This window comes from Falco peregrinus, chromosome Z, assembly GCF_023634155.1.
Source record: "Falco peregrinus isolate bFalPer1 chromosome Z, bFalPer1.pri, whole genome shotgun sequence".
Lineage (NCBI taxonomy): Eukaryota > Metazoa > Chordata > Aves > Falconiformes > Falconidae > Falco > Falco peregrinus.
Genome location: NC_073739.1, coordinates 85,089,099 through 85,107,043, shown reverse-complemented (window position 1 = coordinate 85,107,043; position 17,945 = coordinate 85,089,099). Strand labels below are relative to the sequence as shown.

The 17,945-nt window shown below is 54.4% G+C and overlaps 1 protein-coding gene across 1 annotated transcript in view; it reads right to left on the bottom strand.

Annotated features, from left to right (window-relative positions):
- Positions 1-17,945, bottom strand: part of ONECUT2 (one cut homeobox 2) — a 28,553-nt gene that overhangs the window by 10,332 nt on the left and 276 nt on the right. Inside the window, 1 exon segment of the mRNA XM_005242893.3 lies at positions 17,018-17,945. Coding sequence (XP_005242950.3) covers positions 17,018-17,945 — 928 coding nt within the window.

The window sequence follows — 17,945 nt, the reverse complement described above, 5'->3', positions numbered from 1 at the left end:
CCAGGGGGGCTACAGCACTGTTTGCGCTGGCATCCCAAAGACCTGCATTTTCAGAAATTATTTTGGGTGGGCACCTGGTTGTTAGGCATTTGGGCACCAAACCCCCAGGCAATCGGAGCACTCCCCCCGGCCATCCCCAGACAGAGTCCTCGAATTCACTTGCTGTTTCGGAGCAGTGCACAACTGAGGTTTTCCACACTTTTTATAAAGCCACCATCTAAGCATTGCTCTTGTGTTACAGCAGCATCAGAATTGACAATTTAGCTTATCTGATGTCAGCCTAGGAAAGAAAATGCAAAGCCCATTTTTCCACCCCCCTCAACAGCTAAGACAAAGATTAAATCTTTTCAGAACTTCTCATGTGCAGTAGTATATAACAACAGCAGATCACTATTTTTTAACAAAACTGCGCAGGCCACTATTCCACCACGTAAACTGCACCCCCTGGGTAACATACAGGACAGAGGAAATACACTGGGAACTGCTGTTCATGCATTTAGAATAAATCTATCCATATTTTGGGACAAATAGCCTTTTCTTTCATCTGCCATTCCAAACATGTACTTAAAACAATTACCATGGGCACAATGGTGAAGGCAGGAACTCCCCAAACCTGCTTTATTAGTACAGGGGAAAGGACAGCTGAGCAAACAGAAAGTGTCCCCCCCCAAGCTCCCTGCACGATTTGCAACTCAAACCCGCCCTCCATCTGGGGCTGCAGGGTGTGTGTTTGGCATCAGCTGAAATCCGCAGCACACCAGGCTGCATGCCTCCCTGCCAGCCGCTCCTCTCCCAGAAGATGTCTGCAGAATGGATGGGTACTGGTGATACACCTGTGGGAATGCAGAGGGATGGGTGAGACCCTGTGGCAGGGGAGGACTCCCAGCTTTGCTCTGTCTGACCAAGGACAGGCTGCTCCGCTCCCCACATTCATAATCTCCACCCTGAAAAGGAGGCCTGGTTCTGCCTCCCCAACAGCCCAGTCTAACATTTGTACAGGAGTTTTATTACTTTAAACACCCCAAAGCAAATGCCAGTCAAAGCTCCCGTGGCAGCAACCTCGTGCAACCACCACTGGGGAAAAATCACGTTCAACAGCACAAACTGCTGCTGTCCAGCTGAACCTTCTGTTTGCCTGTTTTCCCCAGAGAGAGACCTCTGTGGCCAGTTTTTAACCATTTACCCATTTATGGGTGTTTTTTACCCACTGCTGCAACAGCTGCTCTCTGAAAAACCTGCCAAAACATCAGACATCTGTGGTGAGACAAACTCCTAACTTCTGCTGCAAGACCGTTTGCTTACAGCCTCGCGTAGGAACAACCAGACCCTCTGGCGTGTCTCAGATCCTGCCACTCTCGGAAAGCCTGCCCTTCCACTTGGCTTCTTACAGATTGCAGTGGTGAAAAGCTACAGACAAAAAAAAAGGAAGACATGAAATTGCAAATTTCTGAGATGGAACAGTAGCAGTGCCTGCTGTTGAGGCAACGTCCCCCCTCAGCAATTAGCTCTCCACATACCCCTTGATCGTGTGGCCATGTAGGCACCCCCTGCCTTTGTTCCAAAGCCATCCACCAGCTGCTACCCAACGGTTCAAGGCCAGCCAAGGCTTCTCCCCGCTGCTGGCCAGGCACCTCACACCCCCTGTGCAGCCGCGCTGTGGGTTGCTCCATCCTCTTCATCGCTGCTTCACAGCCCAGTCTTGAACTGCAATGACTGTGTTCTCTATAAGCAAACTCAGAAGCATTGCTGAAACCAAGCACAGCAGTACACGGCGTGATACGCTCCCCCCACACGATGCTTTCAACAAGTTGTTCCAGAAAGGTGGCAAAGCTTCCTGACGGAAATCATCTCTGAACATGCAGCTTTGAAGAAACACACTGGCTGATTTTTTTCCTCCCCATGTTTGCCAGCAGCAGTTACCAGAGCCTGTCTCTGTGCAGATGACAATGCTCAGGCTTCCATAGCAGTGGGTCGGGCTCCGGCTCCCCTTGGTCCTTCTTCCCTGGGGTTTTCACCACCCCAGGGCACCATTCCCTTCTCCCTCCACCCTATGCAGAGACTGCCGGGGCTCAGCCATGGCAGCAGCCTGTTGCACACCGGGGGATGCTGCTCCAGACACAGCAGAGTAAGGCTGTGCAAGCGGGTCCAGGCGCAAAGCCAGCTGGGCTGCCTAGAAACCTGGGCACTATATATTTGAGTTCATCTACATTTGGGTTTACAGCACACATTTTGATGTCCTCCTTCCAGGAGGACAAAATAAAATACCCGGGATCGCACATCTCCTTTAAAACAGGCAAATGCCTTTCATCTGAAACTAAATCTCCCCTTCCTCTTCAGATCATCCTTGCTGCCTCAAAGCCTGACGCCCTGCTTCCCGGGGCTGGAGGCTGGGCACAGGCAGCCTCCCCACTCCCCAGCTTGCTCCAGCCCACAGAGCTGAGGGGCTGACTGGGGAGGGTGGCTGAGCCAGCAGCGCTCTGCAGGGGCCAGCGCCACCCCTTCCTTGCAGTGGCTCTGGAGGCCAAGGGCGAAGCCAGCCAGAAGTGCCCGTCAGCATTCAGGTCAGGCAGGGCAGCAGTGCTGGACCATCACTGTGCCACGTGATGCTAATGGATCCTAAAAAAAATCAGTATTAATAGCTGATCTGTATTTATTAGCACAGAGAGAACATCAAGTGCTGAAACCAATACCGCTGCCGAAGCATACTCAGATTTAAAAATAGCCTGATAAGGCTGTCTACACAGGGCAGTAAGATAAAAAAAATCCATATGTTGACATGGTTAGGTAATGTGCTGGGGCAAAATAAGTAGAGTGAATTGATAAGTGGGCGGGTTTTTAAGCAGCCCTATTAAATAATTCTGCAGGTCTAGAATGTGAAATGAGACCTTGGCCCAAAGAGTAAAACTCAGACTGTGAAATGTCTGTAATTAACCAGAAGCTGGGCCTGTACCCATCTACCTGCGCCAGAGCACAGCACACGGAGCCTGGCTCAGCTGGGTGCATCAAAGACTACGCTGATCCGCTTGGTTTTGTGCACGGGATGGTATTTCACAGGATTTCTGCAGGAAACTGGAATATTTTGTTGCAGTGCCTGATCTCAACCCCTCTCTTGTATCTGTTCTCCGCTGCCAGCTTCCAGTGGCTGCAGCAGAGGCGGGCCAAAATGTAAGGGGAGGATGCACCAGAGTCGGGTCCAAACCCCGATTTCAGGGTTATGGGCAAGTGCCCCAGGAGCAGTTCCCAGCCCAGCTCTCCTGGAGGCAGCAGCAGGAATGCTGCCATGTGGGCAGCGTGGAGGCATCAGGGTGAGCTGTAACTGCATCCTGATGGCCGGACTCGGGTCTCCAGAGGTGATTAGCCCAAAGGCATCGCACGGGAAGACTCTGGGTTCTCTGACCGCAGCTCTAATACACTCCACAGATAATGTTTTACTGCCTGTCTGAGATGAAAAGTCGGATTTTAAACTGCATTTGTGCGTTTGTCACTTTACTTCGCCTTCTGTCTGGTATCCCCAGCACTGGGGATGTGATGAGCACCTGCATCTTTGCTGCAGTTTCTAATAGGTTCCGGGACACTGGGAAGAGTCTAGTGTTTCCTAACATCACTAATTTATGTCCAGAGGTACTCTGCATTTTACAGTTATTGGTATCTTATAATAAATAATGCAAAGGTATGTGCTTTTCAATGCATTCAGTAAACACTTTTCTTGAACTGTTAAGTTTGCTCTTGAAAAGGCACCATAAAGGCAAATGTTCCTTGACATGCATTTATCAGGAGAGAAAAGTGAGCACTCTAATAAAATAAAGTTCTTTTCCAGGAAGCCTGCATACAGAAAGAGAAACACTCTAATAGTAGAGGGAAGGGAAGCAGCCATCTTAGTTCTAAGAACAATTTGATTTATCAATGACAGTTAATACTGAACATATTCTATGGAAGAAAATGGACAACTGGCAAGAACTGAAAGCCATAAATGAGGGGGGGCGGGTGGAAATCATCACTTTTCTTCTACATGGGACTAAAGACACTTTACATAGAATGAATACAGAAAGAGCTCAGAAACAGATTTGGTGGTGCCTCACTTAATGCTGACTGAAGTGGAACCCCACCGACTGACAAGGCATTAAGAGCGGTGCAGAGAGCCAACACTGCACCGTGGGGCTGCGTTCCTCAAGGAGGGACAGTCTGCCTTCAGTGAGCATAATTTTGTCCTGCAGCTAAAACTGAGGGAATGTTTAAAAAACGTTGCTTGAAAACAGAATTAGGTATTGCTTAGAAATAAAAAAATAAAATAGAGAAAAGCACCTAGAATTAAGTGTTGAGAGGTGGGAGGTGAGTCAGGCGAGGCACCCAGGAGATGACGAGAGTGAGCCCCAGCATCTCAGCAGTTCTCAGTGCTAATAAGGTTCCTCTCCATGAAGACAACAACTATTCAGATATTCAGCTTTAAATATGCAAGACACTCCATTGATTTTTTTATTAGCGTGTTTGCAAGCCTGAGGTTAAGCATGTGCTGAAATATTTGGATATATCCCAGAGACAGGGAGAGCAGAGGCAGGCAGTCGTGCCTCCTGGCTAACAGACAGGCAGCTCTCAGAAAGTTTCACCTAAGCCCACCTTACTGTGCATGTGGCAGTTGGGAAACGTGCCAGCCAAGCACTGGCACCTGTTTGCCACCCAGGCAAGCAAAGTCCAGCCACCGATCCCAGCTGCCCTGTGTGGCTGCAGCCCTGGGAACTGGGTAATACCCCATCGCTCCTGGCTCATCCAGCTCTGTCTCCAGAGCCTTGCTAAGGAGCTGTCTCCCTGAACCCCCTGCACCCGTAACCTGGCTCACCCCACTGGCAGGGCTGGCATTCATCTCACCTAATGTTAGCCAGGGAAAAGCCCTGTCCCAGCTTCCCTTGCATGGCCAGGGCACAAGTGTCAGATGCAGCTGGGATGCATCTCCTCCCTTGCTGCAAGTGGGTGGCAGTGGGGAGAGACACAGCTTCTGCTCACATCTGCTGCTGGCTCCATCATGCCTTGGGACACACCTCTCTTTCTCAAAGAAAATTTGCTCTAAACTGCCCACATTTGATAGTTTTCAACACAACTCACATGAAAAGAAGAACTGTATCACACTGCTTTGGAAGAATCACAACCTCACTGTAACCAGGGGCTGCAGTGACCGATGTGCACTGCATCAGTTCTAATGTCTGTAACCCCATCTGCTTGAAAGGGAACTGCAGAAAAGTGGTGATTTTTAAAAATTTTATTTCTGCAAGCCTGTCTGGGTTTTGGTTTCCTTGTGAACTTCACATGCTTCTAATTGAAGCTCAATTTTCTTTTGTCACCGAGTAGCACTAAATTGAATGTTTCTGCTAATAGTTAATTTGTCTTATTTTCTGCAACAATAACTCTTTATTTTCCATCTTCTGCCTCAGAAGAAAGGAACCTAGCCAGCCCATGCATTAAAAATAGCTATAAATCCTGAAAAATATCTAGAATCATTTCAGTTGATAAGTATTGTCTTTAAAACTTCCATTTACAAAGACTGAAGCACTGGGAAATATATCATTAAAGGTGAGTGCATGGCAATGACCAGCAAAAGGCAATGGATTCACTAGGATTCACTAACACTGCCGTGGGGGTCCCCCCTCCACCCTGCTGTGATGGGAGCTGTGGCAGTCCCCAGTACCTGGAGCACCTCTGCCCACCCCTGCCCACCTCGCCGCCAGGCTGTGGATCCCACCGTGCTCCAGCCCTGGCCCAGCTCACTCGGGAGAGCCGCTGCAGCCGGTGGGGTCCCATGGGGTGGCACCCACAGTCCGGGGCGAGTTCGCCACAGGGCTGGTGGAAGCTTGATGAAGTGCAATGGGTTCAGATTGGATGATTTGGCATTTTCTCATGACAATTTGTTTCACTGAAAGATACCAACCAGGCTCCATCGTTATCAGCTGAAACAGTGTGCAGCTCAGAGCAATCAATCTGCAGTGTGTAACGCTGGCCTTATGAAACCCAGAAGCAGCGTTGCATGTCCCTGCAGGCAGTGATAGCTCCTATCAGCTGTTTATGCATGCACGGAAAGACCAGTCCTTTTTATAGAAACTGATTTTGCCACATGTAGGCTAAAATTGATGGATTACAGAGCTCACCACCATGACTGGCAGCACTGCACTAGTATTCAGCCAAATGCCACCCTCCGAGCCCCCAGGCACAGGGCAGCGATGCTCCCTGGCATGCACCAGGGCTTCCCTCCTCCCGTGGCTCCTCTGTTTCCCCCCACACTGGTGCTTGGGGAGGGAGATGGGGAGTGGAAATGAAGACAAGAGGGTCACCAAGATCAGGAGGAGGAGGAGGACAGGCAGGATGGGGAGGGGTCCTGGGAGCTGGAGTGGTGCCAGAGCAGTCCTTGGTGAAGAGGAGCTGCTTGCAGAGCCTGGATGCTTTGTGCCTGTGAATCATCTTGGCATGTACTTCCAAAAGTAGGATCTGCAGAGCTTGGGTGGGCACGTGCCCCTGTGAATGCCACCAGTGGAGAGGAAGCCCACGTCCCACACCTGAGAAAGAGGGATGGGGACTGTGCTGCTGGCAGAGGCTGGGGCAAGCTCTGCTCATCTGCCTCAGCGCTGCACAGGGCTAGGCTCGTGCCAAATAGGCGTAACAACCACTCAAGCAAAGGGAAAAATGTTAATGTGATGAAACCTTCCGCTGGCTGTTGCCACCATGGCCGGAGCTGCGGAGAGTATGGGAAGCGACGTCCCACGGGTGCGGGTGCTGGTCTGTAAGGGGCACATGGTGGTGATGCTTATGGGCAGAGGGGCTTTGCCCACCAAGGTTTAAGACCACAAACTGTGGAGACAGGCACAGAAGGACCTGTGCAGACTAGAGACCCATCCCATTTCTCTTTCGAGAGCCTGACACCAGCTTCCTTTGGATGCTGGAAACGCTAATGGAACAGCTCCTGTGATTTTCTGTCTTGTGTAGTGCAAGCCTGGCTTTTCATACAAACAAAACCCCAAGATAAATCTGATGTCAATCCATCTGCCCCCTCAGGTATCTCTACTTTTAAACCAATTAGGTGAGGGCGTTTTAACCAGAAACCCTGGAGGCCTATTTAGCAGTCTGAAATTTCTCTGGGCCATATTTCATGGTCCAGTTTCACTGAAAAAAGCCTCCCTTTGTCTTCATCTCCTCTAAATTTTGGTTCCCTGTGGTTTCTCACATTAACTAACACTCTTAGATAATCACCACGTTTATGATGTTTTTACTCCAATGGCACAAATGACTTTGGACCTATGAAACAAATAGAAGATGTTAAGTAGGAGCCAAGTAAAGAACAATATTCCCTTAATCCAGCAGTAAGTCATCTCTCTCTATCGTTTGTAAGGATAAGCCATGAATATTGATCTCCCATATGTGGTTTCATGCGGGTATAGTACAAAGTCAACTAAACCCAGTTATCTGTCTGATGGAACTAAAAAATGTTCCTCAATTTGATTTCGGGGAGAACTTAATGTGAAGGAAATTTAATTATGTTAGTAATATAGAACACAATGAAATGACCATCAAAACATTTTCCAAAGGTTTAAAATGTTTTTCTTTTGCTATGATTCACTTAAAGCAACCTCTTGTATATCTGTGTTAGTACAATCTCTTAAAAACTAGGCCTCAAAAGTCAATTTGATTACCTCTCTGAATTAAGTATGCACAAATGAAAGCAATTGAGATCAATACAAATTAGGTTAAGTACTCCACTGTGTACAAAATCATTATGTAACAAGAAACAATTTGAATGAAGATGCAAATAATCACATTGTCGGGGTGTGCAGCCAGTGTGCCTTCCCGTGCTCCTTCCCATCTGCTGCCCACACACAAACCCCTTCTGATTTTCGTAATCCCTGTGAATGCCCTCTGATGGCATTTTCCTAGAAAAACAGAACGCGCCTACAAATGAGAAGCGTGACACGAAGTATTAATCCTGTCCTTCCAGAGAAGATCTGTCGTTACTGGAGAAGATCTCTTTGCTCACCCAAACCAACCCTGCTGTAATGGCAAGGAGTTCCCTATGCCACGATTCCTATTTGGGCATACAAGGATTCCTGAAACGCTCTGAGAACGAAGCACACAACCTTGCTGTTTCCCTGTCCTGGACTGGGTTTTCTTGGTGCTCAACCTGCTTTTTCTCCCTCTCAATTCTGCCATGGAGGGAACGCCTTCCTCTCTCTAAGTCTTGCATCTTTCAGCTATTTGAGAAGAAAAGATTAATGGGTTTGGGGACCTAGTTCTTTTATATTTCTTTCTGACATGTAGCAGGTCTCAGGCTATTTGTGTCAAATCTCTTGTAAATCTGCTGGGTGGCTGAAATTGGGCTGTAAATTCTGCGGGGCAGGGGCTGCTTCCTCCCCTGCAGTGCTGCAACACCCATCTCGGTGTGGATCTCTGACAAGGGCCTCTAAGTACTATTGTAATATACTTCCATCATTAATACAGAATAATAAATAATAGATGAGTTAGGGCCAATTTATTGCACTCCAGGGCGCGAACGAGTGGAGACTCGGTGAGCACGCGGTACAGTTTCAATGCACTCCTTGTCACCAAGCGGCTGGGAGCTCTAACCATGCACGGAAGCAGCAAAGCAGCCCCCCAGCTTCTTTTCTGCAGCTGAGCCAGGGAGCGGCCCCTGACACTCCATATCCAGCCCTCTCCCTACCAACAAGCTTTCTGTGAGCTGCAGAAGGAACAGACCCAATTTCTGACAGATTTCTGTTTCAGCGTTGGTCACGATCCCGTAAGGTCTCCTTCCCAAGAGCTGGGGGACACATAAGCTTTCCCTTGGGCTGGGATCACCACCGAGCCGGTGCAAGCTCACGCCATAGCCTTGTTGCAAGTGGGCACTTCAGGGATCTCACTTCTCCCCACAGACTCCTGTTTTCACAAGAAGGGGTGCAACAGCCCACAGTTACCTGTGAGACCTCTGGCCCTGGGTGTGACAACAACCCCAGGGCACCCTGCAAGGAGCCAGGGATGCTGGGAGGAGGGGAACAGAGGGGCTGCAGGGACAGACACATACCCTGCCTGTGTCAGCCTTGTCAAGGTGCGAAAATGCACTTGTTCTGTTTCAGAGTCCCAGCTGCTTTTAGAAGAACAAGCAGACAAAAGCTGTGGAAGCAGCAGCATTTAAATACCATCACCCAACCGCAATGAGCAGCGTCAGCCCATCTGCAGTGCCAAGGCACCCCTCCCCAGGATTGCCAGCTCTTGCAGCAGCCAGGCTTCTCGGATGCTCTATCCAGCCACAGCAAAATGCTGGATGCTTCAAACTGTGCTCTGCCAGCCCTTCACTTCTAATGCTTGGGAGAGTTATGTTTCATCTTGTTCTGGAGATTCCCCCTTTTGAATCCCAAAATAGTTTCTAGCTGAATTATAACACTTTTCTGTAACAAGGATTTATATCCCCCTTGTCAGAGCACAGAGCTGAAACCAGAGTGTTCCCACACTAGCTGCTCTGCCTGTTGGAGCAGCAGCTGCAAGTGGTGTGCCAGCACATCCCCTCAAGCACCAGAATACAGCCATGACCTTCTCCCCCGTGGAGAAAGGTAAGCATTTCAGGGATCTTTTCCAAGAAAGGACTGGGAATTTGAAGCTGAGGTAGGTAAGCAAGCACAGAACAGGAGTCTGAAATCTGAGAGTGGATTAGAATTTGAAATACCTTGCCTCCTGGTTTTCTGCTGATTACATCTAGCAGCTTTCCCATAGCTCTGTTGCTCTGACAGCCTCCCATGCTGCAGTTCCCTCCTGCACCTTAACGCTTGCAAGTCAGAGTCACAAGCCGAGTCCCATGGGCTCTTCTGCAAAGGAAAGTATGGATCTGCCAAGTTCTGGCTGTGTGCTTCCAGAACCAGCCTGTTTTCAGAAGTTCTGAGTCATGGGAGAAAGCATGGAATGATTATTTCCTTTTAATGGCTGTTATGCACAGGGTGCAATTATAAAGGAACAGGAGAGGACAGGAGCAAAGCTCTGCCAACTTATCTGGGAATGACAGATCTATACTGTCCACTGGCTCTCTGGGCTCTCCTTGCACTTCAGATGACAACTGCTGAGCACACAAAGCAAGAGCAGGCCTGGGAGGAGCCATGTTCTTTGCCATACAGCCTGGTTCCCATTTCCTTCTTCCCAGGTGCTTACAAAAACACAGCCTCAACAGGAGAGGTAAGTGACCTTCCCCCAGGCACCAGCAACATATCGTGGGGAGGCAAGGAAGGGGGGGGCACCCTCCAGGCAGAGGGGCTGGGGGTGTTTCCCACCTCCACAGTGAACATGCGACCACGCAGCTGGTGGATGGGAGGTGGGACGACCCCTCAGCAGGCTGTGTGGGTGACAGCAGTTGCATCAGGTAGTACTCCTGTCACCCCAATGGTACGAGCTAGCTGAAAGTAAGCAGGGTTCTGGTGTCAGGTCTGTGTGGCCATGCCCCACCGGACACCTTTTCTGCAGGGCATGGTCAGGGCTGGATGTGGGAGGAGCGACAAGGCGCTGTACCCCAGCAGGATCTGGACATGTGGAGGAGAAACTTGGCATTAAAGATGCCAGAAGGACAAGGGAAAAGCTTTGGAAGTTTATACCTAATCCGTGTGAGCCTCTTTGCATTGGGAGCCTGTGGTCATGGCTGACGTGGTGCTGTGGTGCCACTGGTCCTTACCAGCAATAGCCGGAGGAAGGATGCTTGTGCCATGACACTGTCTGCTGAGGAAAGCAGCAGTGTCCTCACCTGATACAGGAGCAAGTGGGCATGATAAGCACAGAGGAGAAGGAAAATGGAGAAGGTGGTGCGTGGGAAGCTCCCCGAGAAAGACTTCCTCATGCTCTTCCTTTATCTTCCTCAGCCCTGTGCTGCTTGCCAAAGCTTAATGCCTCAGAACAGGCCCCCATTCTTAAATGCCCATTATGACAAGATAAGATCTGCTGGAAAATCACCACTACTCATAAATATGTTCCCTGCTTACTTAGAGATATTTTGGTCTCAGAGACAATTTGTGTTTTGGGAAACTGCCAGCCTCTATCACTTGCCTAATAATTCCTTTGTGCAGCATTTACCAGTGGCTTGAGTCCCCTTTTTTTCACAATGAAGTAGTTTAGTTTTATAGCTCAAAAACAAGCCCAAAACACTCAAATTTCTTTTCTGATTGCATTTCTGTCTGCCATCAGTGAGTTGTCTGGTTGATCTTATCACTGAACCCATTTGAGATTAGCCTATTTTGTGTGATTCCTGTGTACAAAAATCCTCTATAAATCAGAGCGCCTTTTATGCAAGAGTCTGCAAGATTGATAGAGCTGGATACAAAATCCTTTACCTTGGAAAAAAGAGATCTATTATGTGTCCCATTGAACGTAATGCTTTCCCTGCATATTCATCTCCAAAGTATGATGGGGCTGTTTCTAGAGAAGACAGAAGACAAGACAGAAGTCTTAAATACAGATTGCTATCAGAAGAAAGGGAGTTGTTGGGGTTTTTTTCTCTGTGTAGTGGGGATACGATGGGAAGCAAAGGATTTAAAAGACAAAAAGGGAGATTAAGGCTAGTCATTAAGGATTTTTTTTTGTACCTGTAAACCCTGGAAGCCTGAGAAATCCCCATCACTGGAGACTCTTGAAGAATGGGGCAGACTGTCAGGACAGGTGATGTCTCAAGTCCTTTTCAGCCCTGCTTTCCCTGTTAGCTTAATTCTCTGTACACCTGCAGAGCCCTGTTTCTACTCTGAAGGCAGCCACAGGGGAGCTCCTCTGATGCGAGGAATCTGCTACTTTTGGTGCTTGGAGACTCAGAACAGATGTGTTTGGTTACTGGCAAGAAGCTTGTCATCTCTGAGTAATGCATAATTGGAAGGGATGAAAAGCCAGTTGCAACTGGTGGATGGCAGGAACATCAAGGACAAGATTTTGTGAATAATACAAGGGAGGAGTGCTAAGGATGAGCAACTGGGGCAACAGTGCAGAAAAAAGCACAAGGTTTGAGTCAAAATGCCCCTGTAAAAAGCAAGGGAAGAAACAGCATCAGTTACTGGAAAATAATCCTTCTGGCAAGAATGTTCTCTCCTTTTTGTGTTCCTCACGACAATCTCTGGCAGCTTTTAGATGCAGAGGAATAATTTGAGTTTGGGATATTTCAATTGAAATGGTGATGGCCAAGAGATACTACGAAAAGATGAGGTGCTGGAAAAAAATCTAATAAGGGAAGAGTGAAGAACAGGATGGAAAAGCTCAGAATAAGTAACCCATGTTGACTGGCTAATTGTTTCTTGAATAAAGTAGAGGGAGGGGGGGGAAAGACAGAAACGCAATGACAAATGTGGTCAGATCTTTATCAGCCAACCAAGAACCTGATGAAAACTGGTTGTTTAACAAAAATGGTATTCAAATTTCTGCAGGGCAAAAATGTCTTCAGAAATAATGTGGAACAAAACGATAGGGCATGATATTATTTCAGAGAGTTGGTACATGAGAAATATAATTTACACCCAGCACCACAATTTACCGCATGGATTGTTCAAACATAACAGCTAATCTATATCTGAAGAGAGTACCAATATTTCAAGCAACTAAGCACCTTTCAAAGAATCTTTATGTACCTGTATATTTAATTCAACACTAAGAAATAGTTTTATACATAGATAACGCACTTGATACAGATGTTATTACACCTTAATTTTTAGCTGTAGCTACAGGCAACAAAACAGTCTCAAAATTCAGAGTAAGCAGCATTCGGTGTGGCACAAAGAGGCAGCGGATGGACAGACAACAGCAGTCCACTGGCACCCGACCCACCCCTCGCCATCAGCTCCAGTACAAGGCCCCTTCCTGGCGCTGGAGGGTTGAAGGGTGCGGGAGGGTCAGCTGCACCAGCGCAGTCCTGGCCTTGGTGGGATGCGGGGCCACCATTCCTCCCTCCACTGGGATGGCCCCCCACGGCCCACCAGGGTCTGGGCCAGGGAAAGGCTACAGCCACTGCCTGCCCTGAGGTGCCTCACCCCATCCTGCTCCCCTCTGTCCTTCCTCCCTTGTAGCTCTCCTGGTCCCTTCCATCCCACTCCTGTGCCTCTCCACCCCCCCTGCACCCCCCCACTCCCTCCTGTGCTCCTGCATCCCTCCTGCTCCCCTCCATCCCTCTCCTGCGCCCCTCATCTCCTTTCCGCTCCCCTCTACCCCCCGTGCCCCTCCCTCCCCTGCACCCTTCCATCCCCCCTGTTCCCCTCCATCCCTCTCCCACACCCCTCCACGAGCGCGCCCCTCCCTCCCCCGCGCCCCCGCCCCCCGCCGCTGTCCGTGGTGCTGACGGTGCCGCTGCCGCTCCCGCCGCGGGGGGTCGGACGGGCCCCCCCCCCCCCCCCCCCACCGGCACTGCTCCCGCCCTTCCCGCGTGGGCCGGGGCCGCAGGCCCCCGAGCCCCGCAGCCTCCCAGCTCCCCGAACCCCGCAGCCCCGCAGCTCCCCGAACCCCGCAGCCCCCCCAGCGCCGCAGCACGGCACGCGGGGTCCAGGAGCGGAGCAGCGCGGCCCGGGGCGCCCCGGCACTGGCGGGGTCACGGCCGGGGCTTTCAGGCGGGGACCCGTGACGGGGCCTCGGGCACAGCTCCCGTGGAACCGAGCGCGCCGGGCCCGTGGTGGGCACGTCCCCGGCCCCTGCCGCTGCTCCTTGGGCAAGGGCGGGCGGGCAGATGCGGGGCGCACACAGCCCCCCCGGACCCCTCTGCGATCGCACGGCTATAAACACGGCGAGGTCAGCCTGCCCGTTCTGCACTAATGACTCATTGATGGGTATTTTGGGTACAAACCCGTTTAATCACCAATAACGTTATTCAGCAATCGGGACTTGTAAACAAGCGGTGAGAGCGGTTTGCTGAGCCGCCCGGAAAGAGTAGCGGGGAGCCGCGGGGTGCGGCCCCGCAGCACCATGCCGCCCCCCCGCCTCAGCACCGTGCCGAGCCGCGCCCCCCACCCCTCGGGGGGGCACACAGTGTGGCAGGGGCACGCTCCCGGTTTGGCTGCCGGGGGGCCGCAACGCCCCGAGGTGCGGCGCTTGGCAGAGCAGGCCCCGGTAACCGGCACGGCAGCTGAGCCCTGCCCTCCGAGCTGCCCCCGCAAATTCACGCACTGACTCACCTACAGACCGCCAGTATTTTCCCCCCCAGCACAAACTGAGGCACTGCCCGGCGGGGCAGCAGCGGGCCAAGGCTCCTACCCACCGCCCTCCTGGGGCCGGGGTCCCTCCGGCGAGGCAGCCCAGAACCCGAGGTGGTCCCTCGGTCCCGTTTGGTGGGGGTCCCGAAGGCCCTATCCCTGCCCCGGCTGCCCGGGGGGGCACCCGCCGCTTCCCCCCGCCGCGGCCGCGCCTGAGCCGGGTCTTGCCCTCGGACATTGGCCCGCCAGGGCTCCCCGCACCCCCGAGCTGGGGCTGCCGCCCCCGCCCGCCGCTCCCTGGTCACGGAAGGCAGTAAGCACGGAAATAAGGGATGGAAAGGGGAAAAAGGGGGGTGGGGGGGGTGGGGGGGTGGGAAAGAGGAAAAGGGGAAAGAGGAAAGGGGAAAAAGGAAACGAAAGGTAAAGAACTAGAATCTGTATCTTCTTATTATTCTTCTTGTGTATCTTCTATAAGAAAAAAGAAGCACACCGCACTGCTACAGCTGCCACGGGGAGCGGGGGCATTTCCCTCCAAGGACAGCAGATTCTCGTCCTGTTTGGGGAAAACTTACAGGAGGGAGGACGGGGGAAAACGGCTGGTGGTTTTCAGAAATCTGAAATACTTTTGGCTTATTCCCCTTGCGTAGAGGGTTTTAAGCAGGCGCGTGAAGGGGAAGAAGGAAGTACAGAGGCAATGAAGCTGTATATTCACACGTGGTAATAATAATAATAAAAAAATCGATTTCCAGAAAGGAACGTCAATTTGCAAAGGTCTTTCCTGCTCCAGCTCCCACTCCACGTGCAACCCGTGCCCACTCGGCGACCGAGCTCTCTCCAAACTTCACTCCAGGATGCGACGGCATTCAGGGGGAACTGGGAATGTGGAGACCCAGAAGTACACGGGCATAACTCCGTGTGGATGGCAGAAAATCAGAAACCGCATCTACGCACCTGCCCGGCAGCAGTTTAGCTGCCCTTTCTGATTTTCTGCCTTACATGTATGGCTCCGTGGGGAACCCCCCACCCGGGACCGGTGCTGGGAAGGAAAAGCACCAGCAGCATTACTGGAAATGAGCCGGCTCAGGTTCCAGATCAATGAAAACCGGGTCCACGCGTTTATGCTCCTGTTGCCAGCATTAATGCTCTTTTAATCTTCTAAACATTATCGGCATCGATTTCCCTCTAGATACACGTTTGTTTGAGAAGGCGACATCACCGTGTGCTCCGGCAACAAATAAATAAATAAAAAATAAGCCCCAGCTTTCTCTTTACTTGTGCCGGACAAACCTCGGGACCTTCGTCTGGCTGAAAACAGAGGCGCAGCGGACAGCCGGGGGTGCGGGAAAGGCCGGGAGGGGTTTGCCGCCACCGGTAGAGCCGAGGCAGGGGATCAGCACTCTTGCACCCCATTCCCCCGGCCCGGCCCCGCAGCACGGCCGCGGCGGTCCGCAAAGCCTCCTCTGCCCCCGGCTGACCCGCCGCAGGGCGCGGGGGCCGGAGTCGCCCCCCGCTCTCCAAACCGCACCGCTCCTCCCGGCTCCGCCAGTGACAAAGGAGGGGCGAGGCCCCCCCGGGGCCTCCCGAGCCCCCGCAGAGGGGGTGTGTATGTCGGTCCAGCCCGAGTAGCGACCCCCCGCCTCCCGCAGCCACCTCTCGGTGCAGCGGGGCCGGAGCCAGCCGCCGGGACACCCCGCTCGGTACCGGCGCTCGGCGAGCTGCCGCGGGGCCGTCGGGCACCGGCCTGGCCCGGGCCGCTGCAGGCGGGGGCAGTACGGCCGCGCCAGGACCGACACCCACAGGCCCGTGAGCGCTCCTCTGCCGCGGCGGGGAGCCCGGCTGCCACGCAGCCCGGGCTGCGGGCTCCCACGGAGGGGAGAGCGGGTGCCTGCCCGGCCCGGCCGCTCGCCGCGCTACCGGACACAGCGGCGAGCGGCCGCGCTCCGGCCGGGGCGGCGTGGGAGGCGGCTGCGCCCAGTCCTTCGCCCGCAGCGCGCTGCCGGGGGTCCCTGCCGGGGCTCCCTGCCATGGGCTCTCTGCTGGGGGTCACTGCCACAGGGACCCTGCCATGAGCTCTCTGCTGGGGGTCCCTGCCACGGGGACCCTGCCATGGGCTCTCTGCTGGGGGTCCCTGCCATGGAGACCCTGCCATGGGCTCTCTGCTGGGGGTCCCTGCCATGGGGTCCCTGCCACGGGTTCTCTGCTGGGGGTGCCTGCCAAGGGGTCCCTGCCACAGGGACCCTGCCACGGGGTCCCTTCCGGGGGTCCCTACCATGGGGTCGCTCGCGGGGGTCCCTGACTGCCGCCCCCCCTCTGCGCCCGCAGAACAATGGGGGCTGCGGCGCTCAGCGCGCGCGCCAGGGGGCGCCCGTTCGCCCTCCGCGGGACAATGCGGCCGGGCCGCGCGGGGCTGCCACCCCCCCCGCCGCCCCCCCCGCCGCTCCGCCCGTCCCCGCCTGCCCCGGGACGCGGAGCCCTCGCCCGGCGGCGCTCGACCGCTGTGCCGGCTGTTTGCGCGGCGTGCGGGGGGACCTCGCGGAGAGCGCGCAGGGCGCCCTTCAGCACCCGGCCCCGGAGAGCGGCCCCGGCCCACGGCGGCCGAGGGAGGGTCTCGGCTGGCCCCGGCCGCCCGACAGCCGCAGCAGACAGCGCCCCCGCAGCAGCCTCGCCGGCGCCGGGGCACGGGCCAGCCCCGGGCCCTTGCCCCTGCGCCCGGCGGCTGCGGTCGGGCGACAGGGGCGGCCGCCGAGCCGGTACCGGCACCGGCGGGAAGCGGCCGTGCGGGGCCGCCCGGGGCGGCGCTGGAGTCCCCCGGAGTCGCGCCAAGCTGCCCCGCTCCCCGCCGGCCGCCGTCCCGCACCTACCTGCCAGCCGCAGGGCCGACATCCTCTGGAACTCGGGCTCCTGCAGCCACTTCCACATCCTGCGGAAGGTCTCCCGGCCGGACTTGAGTTTACTCCACGGCTTAGGGTTCCGCAGCAAGTCCGAGAGGGTCCCCTGAGAGCGGCACAGCACCCGCTGGGCGAAGATGGCCTGCGGGATGCTGTAGCGCTTCAGCTCTGCCGTGATCCTTTGTGCCACTTCTTTGGTGTTGATCTCCTCCAGCTGCCCCGAGCTGCTCACCTGCGAGCCGGAGGAGGAGGAGGGCGGCCGCTCCCGGCCGGCGGGCAGCGCGGGGCCGTGGGGTGGTGGGTGGCCGGGGTGCGCGGGGTGGTGCATGCCGTTCAGGTGGGGCATCATGGCGGGGGGCGTCCCCAGCCCCCGGGAGAGGTGCTGGTCCCCCCGCGCCAGCATGGCCGCGTGGGCGTCGAAGTTGGGACTCAGCATCTTCTCGTGGCCGGGCGGCCCGTAGCCGTGGAGGCCCTGCTGGGCATTGTGGAGGGGGCCCAGCCCGTTGCCCAGCGGCGAGAGGCTCTGCCCCATGCCGGGCATCTCCTTGTAGGGCCCGTAGAGGTTGTTGACGGCGGGCAGCCCGCGCTCGTCACGCATGAGGGCGAAGCTGCCGCTGACGTTGCCCGAGAGGCGCTGGTGGTGGTGGTGGTGGGCGTGCGGGTGGGCGTGCGGGTGGTGGAACTTGTCGGAGACGGTGGAGATGGGCGGCAGGGGCTGGAGTGGCGTCAGGGTGGTGTAGGTGCTGCTCATGCCCATGCCGGGCGGCGAGGACTCGCAGGGCATGCTCATGGCGTGGTGCAGCGGGATGGAGAGCTCGGGCCGGTACTCGGCGGCGCCGTCCAGCAGCGAGGCCATGCTGGACACCATGGCCGGCCGGGCGGCGGCGGGGGCCAGCTCCTG